A 15,205-nucleotide genomic window follows, 5' to 3' on the forward strand; every position below is an offset into this window, starting at 1 on the left:
CAGGGAAATGAGGTGTTGACTTAGTGCAATCGCACTCGGAGCACTGATAGTGGTGATATTCTGTAAAGCACAAAGCAAGAGAGAGAGGAAGCAAGAGAGAGAGTGTGAGGAAGCTTGTAAATCAAAGCAGGGCCTCTCCTGTCCCCGTGTGCTGGAAAAGACTACACCCACATCTCATACTCTCCGTGTCTTATCTGAAGCACAGCTGTATTAGCCAAAGAGATACAGACAAACAGTGATTTTTTTTTTTCTTCTAGAAAATGGAAAAGAACACAAGAAATCAAATGCCAGCAAGTGTCACGAAGTTCAACCGCCATTTTGTGTGCCAGGTTTTTTAATTTTTCAAGTGACTTCTGCTAACAGAACATCTCTCATAATTATAACCAGTGTAATTAGCTAATTATAATAACAATAACAATATTACAATTAAGATAACACTTGATTTAAAAAGGAGAAGAAAATAATCAAACTAGATAAAAAATGGAAATGAAAAAACACATCATAATATTTTTTGTTTTTAAAAAGAGATCTATACGTTTCTATATTTTTCTTAGAATTGTCCGTTTTCTTAAAAAAAAACCTCACCCATCGTTATATAATTAATCTTGGCGTTTCTCTTACCTTCCAAATGATGTCCTCCTTCAGCTCCCTGCTGCCATGAATCCCATTCACACATGAGAACACTGAGTTTAAGATCTGATATAATCCTCTGCAAATGAGAAGTCTTCGTCAGGTTCATGTCCTGTCTTTAACGCAACAGAATAAAATGAGAGGTCCTGATCAGCTGAGACAAAAGAGAGGAGTTTCTGAAGAAGCATGGACTGTGAGGATGCCATGTGGACGCTGCCATTTTTAAGAGCTATTTATTTCCTGTTGCTGCAGGTTTGGTGGAACCAAGTTCATTATTTCCTGTTGCTGCAGGTTTGGTGGAACCCGTTGTTGAACTCATTGTGGTAGGTCTAGTGATCCTCATTGTTCCATGGGAAAGGAAGTTCATTTCCTGAAGAGAAAATTACCCTCCACAGATTCAACAATAAACAATAAATGTAATAGATGATTCTGCCACTAGTGTATGATGATGATAATAATCATAATTTGCGTTTTCAATATCATAATATTGTACATACATATATACTGGATGTATGATGTTGAAACCAATGGTCTTGCAATTTGAGAATACTTACTTGGAAATCAGGTAGCATTCTAAACGTATAGCTGCTTTTTAGAGATACATGTATCTACAGCATTTGTTGTTTACTATTATTATAATTCAAATTAATTATAATTATTATTATCGTCATAATTATTATCATCATTACAACACCCATATTGTTTGTATCAGAGGGCAAAGTTTTGTAATCATATGTTCTCATTTAATGGAGCATAAAGATCACCCAGATTCAATGACCCTGTTTATGGAAATGCGTCAGAAGAGGGAACATTTGTGAGGCAACAAAAAGCCAAAATAAATTCAATAAAACACCCTTTGCCAGGTTTCTCATTTTAGTTCTTGCTTATCCAAAGCTGTTCCACTACAGCATGTCCCTTTCCAGCACAGTAGTATGCAAGGGAAATGTCAGCCATCTTGTTTCTATCCAAACAAAGTTATCGTAGTGATGACCGCTCTATGACAGCAGTTCATATATTCTTCAGAAGCTCTGGCTATTCAGTCAGAAAGCTGTTTAAGATTCTTCATAATTTATTTCTTCGAATGAAAATATATTTATATATAATATGTACTTTCACAGTTTATTTGTATCTTTCATTGTCCTTTTTGCCATTATTTCTCTTCTCACACCGATTCACTCCATTTCTCTTCCAGTCCTTTAAAGAAAGTATCCAGTCAGGTGTGAAAGAGGGGAGAAAGTGAGAGTGAGCCCACTTAGTAAAACACAATGGCTGTTGTTGTTGTTGTTGTTTTGTCTTCCCACACAGCGCTTGGTGCCTGGCACTAAACTGCATTTTGCTCATTCTGTGGGCAGCCCTATACTGCTCTGACTGAGTCCCAAACACTAATCGGCATACTTCAACAAAGTGACTCAGATCTTATCTCTATATATACATGGTGACTAGAATTGTATCTGTTAATATACAAGGTGATCGGTATATAGATATAAACATAGTGATTCTCATCATCGTGTCTGAATATTGAAACCGGTCACCTGATTCAGTCGGTGAACGCTGCTGATGGATATATAGATTGCGGGGGCTTTGGCACATAGTTGTCAATCTCATAATGCACTGTGATATGTGTTAGCTGACTGAGTGTTCCTGTCGCTGTGTGTCAAGCCGTGTGTGTGTGTGTGTGTGCACGTGTGTCTTGAAGTGTCTCAGAAGATGTTAATGCTGGGACGGGTGTCGAGCAGACAAAGTAGAGGTGTGAGAACAATGCCTCCCCTTGACTCCCTTTTCTCCTTTTTCCTCTCTCTTTCTCTCTCTCTCACTGCTTCCCTCTCTTTCTCTCTCAATGCACTAACCATACAAAGCAGCATCTGTAACATTTCATATTCTGCCTGCCTCGTCCACAACCTACAACTTCTATCAAAGTCTGGCCATGGGGATAGTACAATCAGGCTCCGTTCTCTCTCTCCATCTCCCTGTCTTCTGTCTCTTTTCTTTCTCCATCTGTCTCTCTCTTTTCAGATCTGAGTCTCTTGCACATTTTCCTTAGAGCCATTCTTGAAGAGCAGTGGCTCTATCTGAGTGTTCTGGCCTTTTCCCATGAGCCCCTTCAGTGAGCCATGGATCCCCAGCTGGGGCAGGGTTACAGGGGAGGGCAGGGAGCTGACTGCAGCGGTGCCACTGCTGGTGGAGGTGGGACCCTGTGCACAGGACACGGGGGTGCTCTGGTTCTGGGGGCAGGAGGAAAGGGAGGGGTTGTTGTTGTTATTGAGGCCTGTGGTCAAGCCCATCATGTTGTTGTTGAAGTGGTGGGCCTTGTAGTAGTGGTTGAGGTGCTCCTGTCTGGCCAGGTTGGGCAGGTTAACCATCTCTGGGTGATGCATCCTCAGGCTCTGCCCACCTCCCACCCCACCCCCGCCACCTCCGCCATCACGAGGAACGGTGCCCCCGCCCGAGATGCCGCTCCCACGTCCCCCGGGCCCGGCTCCGATCTCGTCCTCCACGTTGATGATCTCGATGGCGCGGGCGGGGCCGTGGTGCTTGTGCAGCTGGTGCTGCTTCCTCAGCTTGTAGAAGACGACCAGCATCACGGCCGCCATGAAGGTAATGGCCACGAAGCAGCCGATGATGATCTTGGTGGTTTTCATCACGTCGTCCACGCCGGAGTAGCCTGTCTCGGCAGTGATGGGCACAGTAAAGGTGGGCCGGGTGGACCGGGGCGAGGACAAGGACCAGGACGAAAGAGACGAGGCGGTGGTGGCACCGTCTCCCCACGCCGGACCAGAAGAGGTAATGACGTACGACTCATTGTGGATGTTCATGGCGCCGGCGTAAACGGTCGGACCCTCGATGGGCTCCAACGTCTCCACGGTGACAGTGGTGAAGTAGCTGACGCTGGGGTCGGCGGCGGTGACGTTGAGGACCGCCGTCGCCGTGGTGTTGCCGGCCGAGTTGGTCACCATGCAGGTGTACTGGCCCGTGTCCCTCAGCGTGACATTGGTGAAGTTTAGCGTGCCGTCATGCAGGACCGAGATCCGAACCCTGTAGGAGCCGTGGGTCATCAGGGTGCCGTTGGGCGTGATCCAGTTGACCGAGGTCATGGTGGTGCCCGTGCGACACTTCAGCTCCGCCGCCATGCCCTCGGTGACGTTGAGGTCAGTCGGCGGCTCCACGATGACCGGGGCGTAGCAGGTGAAGTGGCTCTGGTCCAACTCCCCGATGTACCTGCCCTTCAGGCCGGGTGGCGCATGGCAGCGGGCGCAGCACGTGGTGTTGCTGGGCACAGTCTCCTTTAACCACCAACTGAGCCACAGGACATCGCAATTGCACACCCAGGGGTTGTGGTTGAGGTGGACCCTCTCCAGCTGGTGCAGCGGGGTGAAGAGGTCGTGTGGCAGCGAGTGCAAGGAGTTGTGGGACAGGTTGAGCTCCTCCAGGTTCTTCAGGTCATCAAAGGCGTTGCGCTCGATGACCTTGACCTGTGAGTGCATCAGCCAGAGCTTACGGAGGGACACCAGGCCCTGAAAGGAGCCGGGCCGGATGATCTCCAGGCGGTTTCCGGACAGCTCCAGCTCTTCCAGGCGCACCAGGGCTGTCAGGTTGGGGATGTCCTTCAGACCGCACATGCCCAGGTTCAGATAGCGTAGGTTGACCAAGCCGACGAAGGCTGCGTCCGAGATGTAGTCCAGCCTCTTGAGCTCGCCCAGGTCCAGGCGGCGCAGCGAGGGCACCCGGTGGAAGGCGTAGCCTGGCAGGGTCTCGATGGGGTTGTTTCGTAGCCACAGCTCCCGCAGCTTGCTGAGGTACTCGAAGGCTTGTGAGGGGACCAGGGTAAGTCGGTTGTCGAACAGCTCCAGCGTGTTGAGGTTGGGCAGGCCATTGAACGCTCCCACCTCAATCTGGCTGATTTTGTTCTTAGACAGCTGCAGGATCTCAAGGTGCCTCAAGTGTTTGAAGGTGTCCGACTTGATAACCTGATGGGGGAGAGAAAGACATGTATAACGTTCGTATCTATGAGGAGTGACTGGACTGGTAAAAAAGGGGGCAGCTGGACAGAGTTTGAAAGCTTAAGCACAGGTGTGAATTCTGCAATGCAGCCAAAGCCGGAACACTTTCAGGACATCACCATTATTTTTGAAGCAGTAACGAAACTAAAATCTTACTATCAGTACAATCTCTGCATACAACAAAAATACAAAATTGGTGATATATATATATATATATGTATATATACAGACCCAGACAGACAAGAACAAACAACCGACAGGGACAGACAGATGACAGACAAGAACAAACAACCGACAGGGACAGACAGACAGATGACAGACAAGAACAAACAACCGACAGGGACAGACGACAGACACACATATCAAGTGAGAGGGACTCAAATCCCTTGGAGTCTGTGTGTGTGATATCTGTGTCCAAAGCCTTCGGTGAGGGAGGAGGTAAGAGAAGCTCCTGGCAGCCAGGACACTGCATCCTGCATATGTAGAGCGGGGGTGGAGGGGGGCGGTGATAGAGAGGGTTGGGGGTGTCTCAGGGAGGGGTGGGAGCTGTCAAAGCTTTACTCTCAGGGTACTTTGGGGGTGGGGGGGGGGGGGTAGAAAAAAAATAAGCCTGAGAATCTAGGATGCCTCCAGGTGTTAAAACATTTTTAGATTTTTAATCATTTCAAGTGTGGCTTCAGGGTACAGCCAACCCAATCAGAATCCGTTAGCTGAGAGGGAGACATAATGAATAGTGTTATTATTTCAGCATTTTTATATTAACAAGCTGCATTACTTTAACTCAAAAATACCAAACTACAAAGAGGTTGATATCCCCCTTTCCTTCTTTTGAATTATGCAGTTCAATCAGTTGCTTCTCTGACAGATGGTGTCTATTTTTCTTTTCCGCAGTTTTCTCCAATTCCTCCAACTACCACTGCTTTGCCACACGCGTTTGCCAGATAAGCATTAGCCTTTCAAAACCCCTCTAAATCCAGCTATTGTGCGTTCACTGTCATTTACACTGGTAAGGCTGGACAAAGATCTACAGTGCAGCACATTTCCTTAACTTCAGAAGTGTATAACATGAAAATAGTGGGAATATGAGATGTGTTTTTTTTCTGTTACACGGTTGACATACTAAGAAGCTGAGGTTAAATGGAGAGTCCCAGTGCAGCTGTAAAGCCTCAATAACTACCTTGGGGCTCTGACATACAATCTGCTAACACATTGTGCTCTTGTTTTTTTGGGCTGTTTGCTGAGTAAGTGTTTGATTTCCATACTAATCTGACCTTCCATTTGAATTGCAAAATGGTTAGGGAACAACTTTTAGAGTTATAGGCATTTTTGCAGGGTAATCGCGGAATGACAGGTAATTGCATTGTAATTGCATTGAAACAAGTTTGTAAGAACAGGCATTTTGATAATGCCTACAAACTCACATGCAGAGGCACATGCTCATACATGGATGAACACACACACAAATAACCAAACAATACAAAGTACCATAGCGGATTATGCTTAGTAGAGTGAATTTTTACCTCAATTGAATTCTCTTGCAGGTTGAGGTATCTTGTGTTGACTGATATGCTCTCAGGAACTCCATCAAGACTCTGTCTTGTGCAGATGACTCGACTCGCTTGATTGGAGCAGCTGCAGTGGGTGGGGCAGGGAGAGGCGGCCCCTACAGATTCTGGCCCAGGGACGAGGAGCCGCAGAAGCAGCTGGGCCAATAGGAGGAGGAGGGGGGAGGGGCAGGGAAGGCAGGTCACCGTGGTGATGCGCATGGCAACTGGGACATGACCCTGCCCTTTCTCCAAAGATGTTGATAAATTGATCCTGATGTGATGGATTCCTCAGCACGGTTGACTTTGTTAAATCTCTCGGGTGGCGATTTGTTGTTTTTAAGGTTTCATTTTTAAAGGTGTTTTATGTTCTATCGCTGTATTTTTAGTATTCTTTTTATACAGAAGTATGTATGTTTTGACTGATGTAACTTTTGACATTGAGGTATTTGGGACCTTAGAGAGGAATCCTTGAGTTACTGTGAAAGAGAGAGAGACAAAGAGCGAGAGATAAAAAGAGAGAGAGACAGATATTAGAAATAGTAAAACAGTATATCATGCACCACCAACTGTTTCTAAACATTTACAATAAGCAACACTGATAAATAATGATAAATATATTCCTTGCATCAGCAATTTCGAAGTGACTGTGAATCCAGTTCATAATTTGAGAAGCTTTAAAAGGTATGTCATTGCTCACTGGTAAAGGTCAAGTCTCAAGGGAACAGCAGTTTCATCAAACAACAGAAATTGTTGCAATAAAGCAACCCTGGATCATGAATTTCAGATTACTGTCTGGAATGAATAGTAATGTGATATTAAAACACATGACATGTTCTCCATTCAGTTGCATGTTCAAGACATACATTCACTGGAACACAGTACTACAACAATAAGATTTGGGAAAAGTCAAAATTGAGTTGTGACTTCAACCCCAATCCTCACTTGACTAGCATTGCAATGATATTGGGTTGACAGTGCTAATTCAATTTCCATACTAGCTCTGAATTACATGCTCTAGGGGCCACAGAATGGTGGCGAATGGTGCAGTCTGCCCTAACACTGATAGATGGATAACTCTACCCAGGCTTCTAGAGCCAGCGAAGGAGAGTTGTTCTCCTTCAGCAGGTTATTCAGACCTGAATAACCTTAAATAAGGGCATCCAGCAATTCAGCCACTATTATTAATGATGATGGCTGTAATGATGGGACTCTGACACGCAAACTAATTTGATATACGCTGAGCATTCATACTCGGCTCAGGGCTAAAAGAAGAGGAGAGAGCGAGAGAAAGAGAAAGGAAGAGATAGGGATTATTAATCTGATAGATGACTGTACAGCTGCAGGAAGAGAAGGGAATTATCAACACTATAGTAATAGATGAATACTGAACAGCTGCAGAGGCAATGTGAAAAATAGAGGGAGAGAGAGGAAGGAGAGAGAGAAAGGAGAGAGAGAAGAAGAAGGAAGAGAAAGAGAGAGGAGATGAATGGATGGGAGTGAAAGTGGTAAAAAAGAAAGAAGGTGGGGGACAGTCAGGCAAGTGAAAGAGAACGGTCATAGACAGAAAGAAAAGAAAAAGTAGTAGAGGAAAATATGGAGGCAGGAGAAGAGACAGAGGCATTAATATTAATAGTTTCTCAGAAAAATAAAGAAAAAAGAGAGAGGTACAGAGAGAGGTACAGAGAAAGGAAAAGGGAAAAAGAAAGAGAGAGTGAAGGAGGGAGACAGAGAAAGGTATAGAGGAATGGGGAGAGACAGCCAGAGATAGATGGAGAGAGACAGAGGGGAAAGCCTCAGTAGAGAGATGAATATAAAGCTGACAAAAAGACAGAGGTAGATGGTCAACAACACAGAGGTGCATATAAAACAGAGCAATGGAGAGATGGATGAGAAAGACAAAACAGAGGAATGACTATAAAACAGATGGGGATGGGGGTACAGTAGACATGTATCCCATTGAACCATAGATGAGGAGTGAGAGAGAAACAGGGAGCAAAAGAGGGCTGAGATCAATAATTATATATATGTATGTATACAGTGGGGAGAACAAGTATTTGATACACTGGCGATTTTGAAGGTTTTCCCACTTACAAAGCATGCAGAAGTCCGTAATTTTTATCATAGGTACTCTTCAACTGTGAGTGACGGAATCTAAAATCCAGAAAATCACATTTTATGATTTTTAAGTGAATAATTTGCATTTTATTGCATGACATAAGTATTTGATAAATCAGAAAAGCATAACTTAATATTTGGTACAGAAACCTTTCAATTTGCAATTACAGAGATCATACGTTTCCTGTAGTTCTTGACCAGGTTTGCACACACTGCAGCAGGGTTTTGGCCCACTCCTCCATACAGACCTTCTCCAGATCCTTCAGGTTTCTGGGCTGTCGCAGGGCAATACGGACTTTCACCTCCCTCCAAAGATGGCTAGGCCACTCCAGGACCTTGAGATGCTTCTTACGGAGCCACTCCTTAGTTGCCCTAGCTGTGTTTTTTTTTCTTTCAGTAATAGCATCTTCAACGCTCTTACTGAGGGAAGGAGGTTGTCCTGTCCCCTATGCAGAAAAGAATCCCCAAAGAATGATGTTTCCACCTCCATGCTTCATGGTTGGGATGGTGTTCTTGGGGCTTTACTCATCCTTCTTCTTCCTCCAAACACAGCGAATGGAGTTTAGACCAAAAAGCTCTTTTTTTGTTTCATCAGACTGCATAACTTCTTCCATTTTCGAATAATTGCGCCAACAATTGTTGCCTTCTCACCAAGCTGCTTGCCTATTGTCCTGTAGCCCATCCCAGCCTTGTGCAGGTCTACAATTTTATCCCTGAGGTCCTTACACAGCTCTCTGGTCTTGGCCGTTGTGGAGAGGTAGGAGTCTGATGTGTGTGGACAGATGTCATTTATACAGGTAATGAGTTCAAACAGGTGCAGTTGATACAGGTAATGAGCGGTGAACAGGAGGGCTTCTTAAAGAAAAACTAGCAGGTCTTTGAGAGCCGGAATTCTTACTGGTTGGTAGGTGATCAAATACTTATGTCATGCAATAAAATGCAAATTAATTATTTAAAAATCATACAATGTGATTTTCTGGATTTTTGTCGACTCATAAAAAATGGGGGCAAAAACAAAAGTGTTGCGTTTATAATTTTGTTCAGTGTATATACATACACACACACACACACACAGACAAGGACAATGATTAATTTGAACCATGTAGTACAACTGGGACAGTCTAAGTACTTGACCAGATCCACACAGTACTACTGGGACAGCCTCAGTACTAGACCAGAACAACTGACACTGGACTTAACCCTGGGCCTATTTACAGAACAGTTACTCTCATAACACCTTCCTATTTGTGTTAAATGATGTGGTTGGTTGCGCTGACGTCCTTCTTGGATCTGAAGAACCTCTGTGTTTGTCTCCCCTATGACAACCCCACGCGTCTCAGCGTCTGTACCAATGGAAACATACTGCAGGCACCCGTGAAATGACTGCCATCTCTAGATTTAATTTTAGTCACCATTAGGACTGATGTGCAACTGCAGCAGTTATTTTGGGCAGATGACATCTGATCCAAATCAAAGCGAGCCAGGGGAGATGGGACGAGATGGGAGGCTGACAGGGAGAGGCGAGCATGGATGGGGCGGCCGGTTAGTGGAGTGGAGTCCATTGAGGGACTGAAAGTAGTTGGAGTTGGCGTCTCCTTCACTGTTGTCTGCACCGCTGTCACCATCCACATGTTTTAGTGGCTTCTGCCCTCTCTCTCTTCCTTGCTCTCTCATTTGATCTCTCTCGCTCTACCTCTGCTTTTCATCGTCTCCCTCCATCTCTCTCACGTTCACCACCACATCTCTCCCTCGCTCTCTCTCATCCCTACCTTTCTTTATCCAGTGTCTGGACCCCCTCCCGAGCCTTTCGTCCTCCCCTCCTAATCTCCTCTCCTCTGTCCCTCCCAGTGTTGCTGCAGTGTCCAGTGGTTGTGTAAATACTGCATTGACCTCTCAGTTTGATGAAAGATTAACCTGCTTCACTGACACATATTAACCCTTTACCCTCAGTTCTCTCTGTCTTGCAGGAGAACACTGCTGCTTCATTCCTCACCCGGTTTCCTCTCCCTCTCTTGCTTTCTTTCTCCTCGTCTCTCTCTCTCACTCTCTCTCTCTCTGTCTCTCCCAATTCACATCTTAGCCAAGGGAGTAACCATGGTTACCTATTCACCACACTCTTCCTCTTTCTCTCCAGCTGTATCCCACCCTCTCCACAAGCCCCTCCCCTCTGCCACTCATTAACACGCAAACACACACAAACAACAAGTACCACACAAACACACACTTCATAAAAATAGATGCCCCCACAAACACTTAGAAGGGAGCCCAATATTTACAGGGAACCGTCACATAGACACAGGGTGAAATCAATATGGGGATGAACAGCAGATTTTTACAGCATACACAGTCACATTAAATAATCAGTATTCTAAAGACACGAATCCGGCAACATTTTAAAAGAACAGAACGTATTTCATGATGGCTGGGTACTTGTTGCAGAATATATAATTCTTCAAGCACAAGCGTTTTCTTGCAATCTACAGCCATAGTCAGTCTACATATTTCTGTCAGAATATGTCCCTTTCTCACCATATCGACGCTTGTCTTTTTCACTGTCTGTTTCAATTTTTTTTCTTAAGTAACCAAGGGCTCAATTCAATCAAACCCTCAATGCAGTATTTATGCAGTAGTGCTTTTTCCCATGGCCCAGAGAACTCACAGACCAGTCTTGGATACTGTATTAAACCATACAATTACAGCCAGGCAGTTAGCTGAGACATTGCGAGACCCAGACATGGCCGCGGGAAGATGCTTTGATCAGGGGGTGCTGAGAGAGTGTGGTGGTATTGAACAGATATACAGATGGGCGATGCTTGCTGGTCAGGCGTAATGACGCGCAGCAATGTCACGCGCGGACAGAATATCCGTGTCTAGACAAACAGAATACATGTGTCTAGACAAATGCAATACGCATCCACATTGCTTTTACTCAGAAAAGTGAATTTCCAAATGTCGCCTGGGGGCTGCAGTGGCTATGCTCACGGAGGCTGGTGCAATTGGCCAGCACTGCCCAGGTTTGGGGGGGTTAGTAAGTGAATATGGTCGCTTTGCCTGGTCACGCTCTAGTGACTCTTTCTGGTGGCTTGGGCATCTGTGAGATCAACCGAGGTGGAACGCTTATTAGCGCCTTTCATCCTGCGCATAAGGATTCCATAGATAGACTTCAGGTTAAAGAGAGCAGCATTATAAGAATGGGGCATCGGATGAGCTTTGGAAGACACATACAGCTCCGGAAGAAATTGAGACTACTGCACATTTTTCTTTCCTTTCCAAAAGAGTCGAAAAGGGTTTTGAGTGAGGAACACAAGGGTTAAAATTAAGAGACCACTGCAAATTTAATGCTTCTGTTCCTCACTCAAAACTTTCTTTTTCAGCTTTTTTGGAAAGGAAAGAAAAAGGTGCAGTGGTCTCTAAATTTCTTCTGGAGCTGTATCTCAACATCAACTGTCCCCAGTTTGATGGGAGTTTCTACGATAAAGCAGGGCCTTTATCCCAATTTGGATATCATGAAATTGGGCGGGAAAAGTCAAACAAAATCCCTAACCCTCACAGGCATCCTTTGACTTTTCTGAATAACTGTGTGTGGGTACAAGAAGCAGTTGTGTAGGGCCAGACCGTTTAAGAGCACTGGGGCCCATCACCAGTGGGCACCTGCATGGACGCTAAGATATTTGCAAACGGTCCTGCAGTCCATTGCACACCAGTCTTGTCTACAACTGTTAACACAATAGCGTCTCTGCATTGTAAGCCCTTGGCTCTTCTGTCTGAATGTGGGGTCCAATGAACATTTTGGTTTGTTGTTCAGTGGCATAGGGTTCAATGACGCTGTAATTATGCCACTGACGGTATGAATAAAATGAATACAGAAAGACAAGTCATAAATTATACTGATGAATACTAGTACAAGCCCCCAGCCTAAAAATACATCTCTGTTAGTTTCTTCTGGGAGTATGAGTCTCATTGAGGACATTCTAGTAGCTGGTAGGAGTATGAGGCCTATTGAGGACATTCTAGTAACTGGTGGGAGTATGAGGACATTCTAGTAACTGGTGGGAGTATGAGGACATTCTAGTAACTGGTGGGGGTATGAGTCTTATTGAGGACATTCTAGTAACTGGTGGGAGTTTGAGGACATTCTAATAACTGGAGCCAGTATGAAGACATTCTAGGAACTGGTGGGAGTATGAGGACATTCTAGGAACTGGTGGGAGTATGAGGACATTCTAGTAACTGGTGGGAGTTTGAGGACATTCTAATAACTGGAGCCAGTATGAAGACATTCTAGGAACTGGTGGCAGTATGAGTCTCGTTGATGACATTCTAGTAACTGGTGGATTTTGTTGTCCAGCAACCTTGCCAGCATAAATGCTAGGTAAGATAGCAACTATCATTTTATAGCCTGATATGGCTTCTTGCTGGCCTGTTATGCGTTTGGAGGATTGGAAACCAATCTTGGTAAGAGACAAATTAATTAATAAATTAATGATAATTAATTAATAATGAATAAATGCGTAACATTACGAGCTCGATCAAATGCCTTTACAAACATATCCTCAGCAAGTCCTGTCCATCACCAACAGCTACAGTGTGTATGTCATTATATACCGGATGGAGTGGATACTCTGGGAAGATCCCACTCAGGCCGTTTATCATTGAAAAATATTGACCATGTAAAGCAGGGCTGCTCAGTCCTGTTCCTGGAGAGTTACCCTCCTGTAGGGTTTCTCTCCATCCCTAATTTTGCCCACCTGATTCTTTTAATGAGCTGGATAAAAAGCTAAGTCAGGTTAGCCACAACTGGGTTGGAGTGAAAACCTACCAGATGGCAGATCTTCAGGACCAGGATTGAGCAGCCCTGGTTTATAGGGAGTTGCTCTCCAATACACACCAAGGTTACTTAGTGGATTGACTACAAGTTTAACAGAAACAAACGAAGGGCCTTCCCCTTCCATCTCTCCTTCTCTGATTGGACGCTTGGAAGGAACAGGGGGTAGACCTGAGGGGGCATCTTCCACCTGGGTTCCTAAGAGCATGACACATCCGCTGACAATATGGCTCTCAAGACTGAGGCAAACAGACAGACAGATGAACAGACAGACAGATACCAAGACAGACAGACAGATGGCTAGACAAACAGGAGGAAAGACAGACAGACTGACAGGTAGACCGAGACAGATAAACAAAAAAGACGGACAGCCAGACAAACAGGTGGAAAGGCAGACAGACTGACAGGCATATGGAGACAGACAAACAAAAAGACAAACAGCCAGACAAACAGCGAGACAAACAGGTGGAAAGACAGACAGACTGACAGACTGACAGGCAGACGGAGACAGATAAACAAAAAGACAGACAGACAGCCAGACAGACAAACCAATAACCGGACAGACAAAAATCTCCCGTGGTGCCCGGCCAACCTAACAGTGTGGGACTGGGAGACGGCCATCAATAATGCCTGTACAGACACCAAGATGGCAGCTTAGTAGAGAGAGCTTGGGCACCCAGCAGAGAGACAGAGCTCCTGTCAGTATGCGGAGGGAGGAGAGACTGGACCTTCCTTATCAGAGTGACACACTGCCAGGGTTACAGCCCACAACACCCCAGTGAGACGAATCCCTAGCCTACTTCTCAACAGGCTTCCCCTTTAAGCTCATTCACATTCAAATCCTGTTTAATGACCTCTCCTGTTAACAACGCGTTGATAAATAATGTTTACAAATGGATATCATTGAACTCCGCAATTCACCTCACGGTGTAATCGTTTCGTAGCTGTAACATCTTGTCTGTTTGTGGTCGTTGTACTCGTACACCAGGAAGACGGTGTTACAAAGAATTTGTAACTGTTCGAAGTTACTGCAATGAGCTGTGTCATTTTCCCGTCCTCCTCTGTTATCTTATGGGGATCAGAACAGAAGAGGACTGTGAGATATGGTAAAAAGCATTGATATCATTACTGTGTGAGACTGCCAGTTAACATAAACTATCGTCTGTGTTTAAATCTCTACTGTACTGGAGCAATCCCCAGCCCACAGTCTCTCTCTGTTTATCCCTTCAAGTGGAAAAGCAGCTCATGCAGAATAATACCCAGAGGCCAACCCAATATTAAGCCGTGCCACCTAAGCAAAACAACATTTTATTTGAAACCACTGTGTACAGAACTTATTTCAAATAAGTCTTTCTGTTGTGGCTCTACAGTAATTCTCAGTCATAAAGGTGTTTAGTTCACATTACTCTAACTATTAAACCTCAGTGTAATCCAATATAATGACAACACACAATCTAGCCTAAAATGTTAGCCTATCCTACTTATTTTAGTCTCACAGACAACTCAAGCCCCTCTCACTTCCTGGTTAGTTGACTTTACCAGACTCCAAGCGTACGCTGATTGAATTTCTGCCTGTATAGGGCAGATCTGGCTTTGCAAATATTTTATCCCACAGTTAAAATGATTGTAAAAAATTGTTATAGACTGGTCATCTAGCTTAGGGGGGGGGGGGTCCTTGGTCATCTTATTGGAAAATAAGGTATGTATATGAAAATATATTTGAATGTGTTTCCTAACGCCCACATAATGATTTACGTTTCAGTCATTTAGCAGACACTCTTAAACAAACATTTCAACGGCCAATGAAGGCTCAGGTAAATAAATTATTACAAATACATGTTGGAGTTTTTCCCATATAAAATAAGCCCACAGTGATTAATTAGACACACAGTGATGATTTAAAAATAAAATGACAAAGACTGCACAGGGCTTTAAAGCATTTGAATAACAGCCAAGCGAAATTGACTCCAGGGTTTTTTACATAAATAAAAAGGAGAATTCCACATCATTACACAAAGCCCCCTGGTTTAATGGGACACAAAAAAAACTGTCACAGGCTAGTGGAGGGACACCAACAAGAAACACACCCA

At 44.6% G+C, this 15,205-nt stretch overlaps 1 protein-coding gene across 9 annotated transcripts in view; it reads right to left on the reverse strand.

The window, feature by feature from the left end:
• Window positions 1–295: 295 nt before the first annotated feature.
• lrrc4ba (leucine rich repeat containing 4Ba) overlaps window positions 296–15,205 on the reverse strand; it is a 32,486-nt gene continuing 17,576 nt past the window's right edge. For all 9 annotated transcript variants that reach the window (XM_034295553.1, XM_010874116.3, XM_010874118.3 and 6 more), the window contains 2 exons: window positions 6,149–6,651; window positions 296–4,595 (listed from right to left, as the gene is read on the reverse strand). In XM_034295553.1, coding sequence (XP_034151444.1) covers window positions 2,640–4,595; window positions 6,149–6,394 — 2,202 coding nt within the window. In that variant the 5' untranslated portion in view covers window positions 6,395–6,651 and the 3' untranslated portion in view covers window positions 296–2,639. The remainder of the gene's footprint in view (window positions 4,596–6,148; window positions 6,652–15,205) is intronic.

The sequence above is a fragment of the Esox lucius genome, chromosome 11 (genome assembly GCF_011004845.1).
Source record: "Esox lucius isolate fEsoLuc1 chromosome 11, fEsoLuc1.pri, whole genome shotgun sequence".
NCBI classification, from domain to species: domain Eukaryota; kingdom Metazoa; phylum Chordata; class Actinopteri; order Esociformes; family Esocidae; genus Esox; species Esox lucius.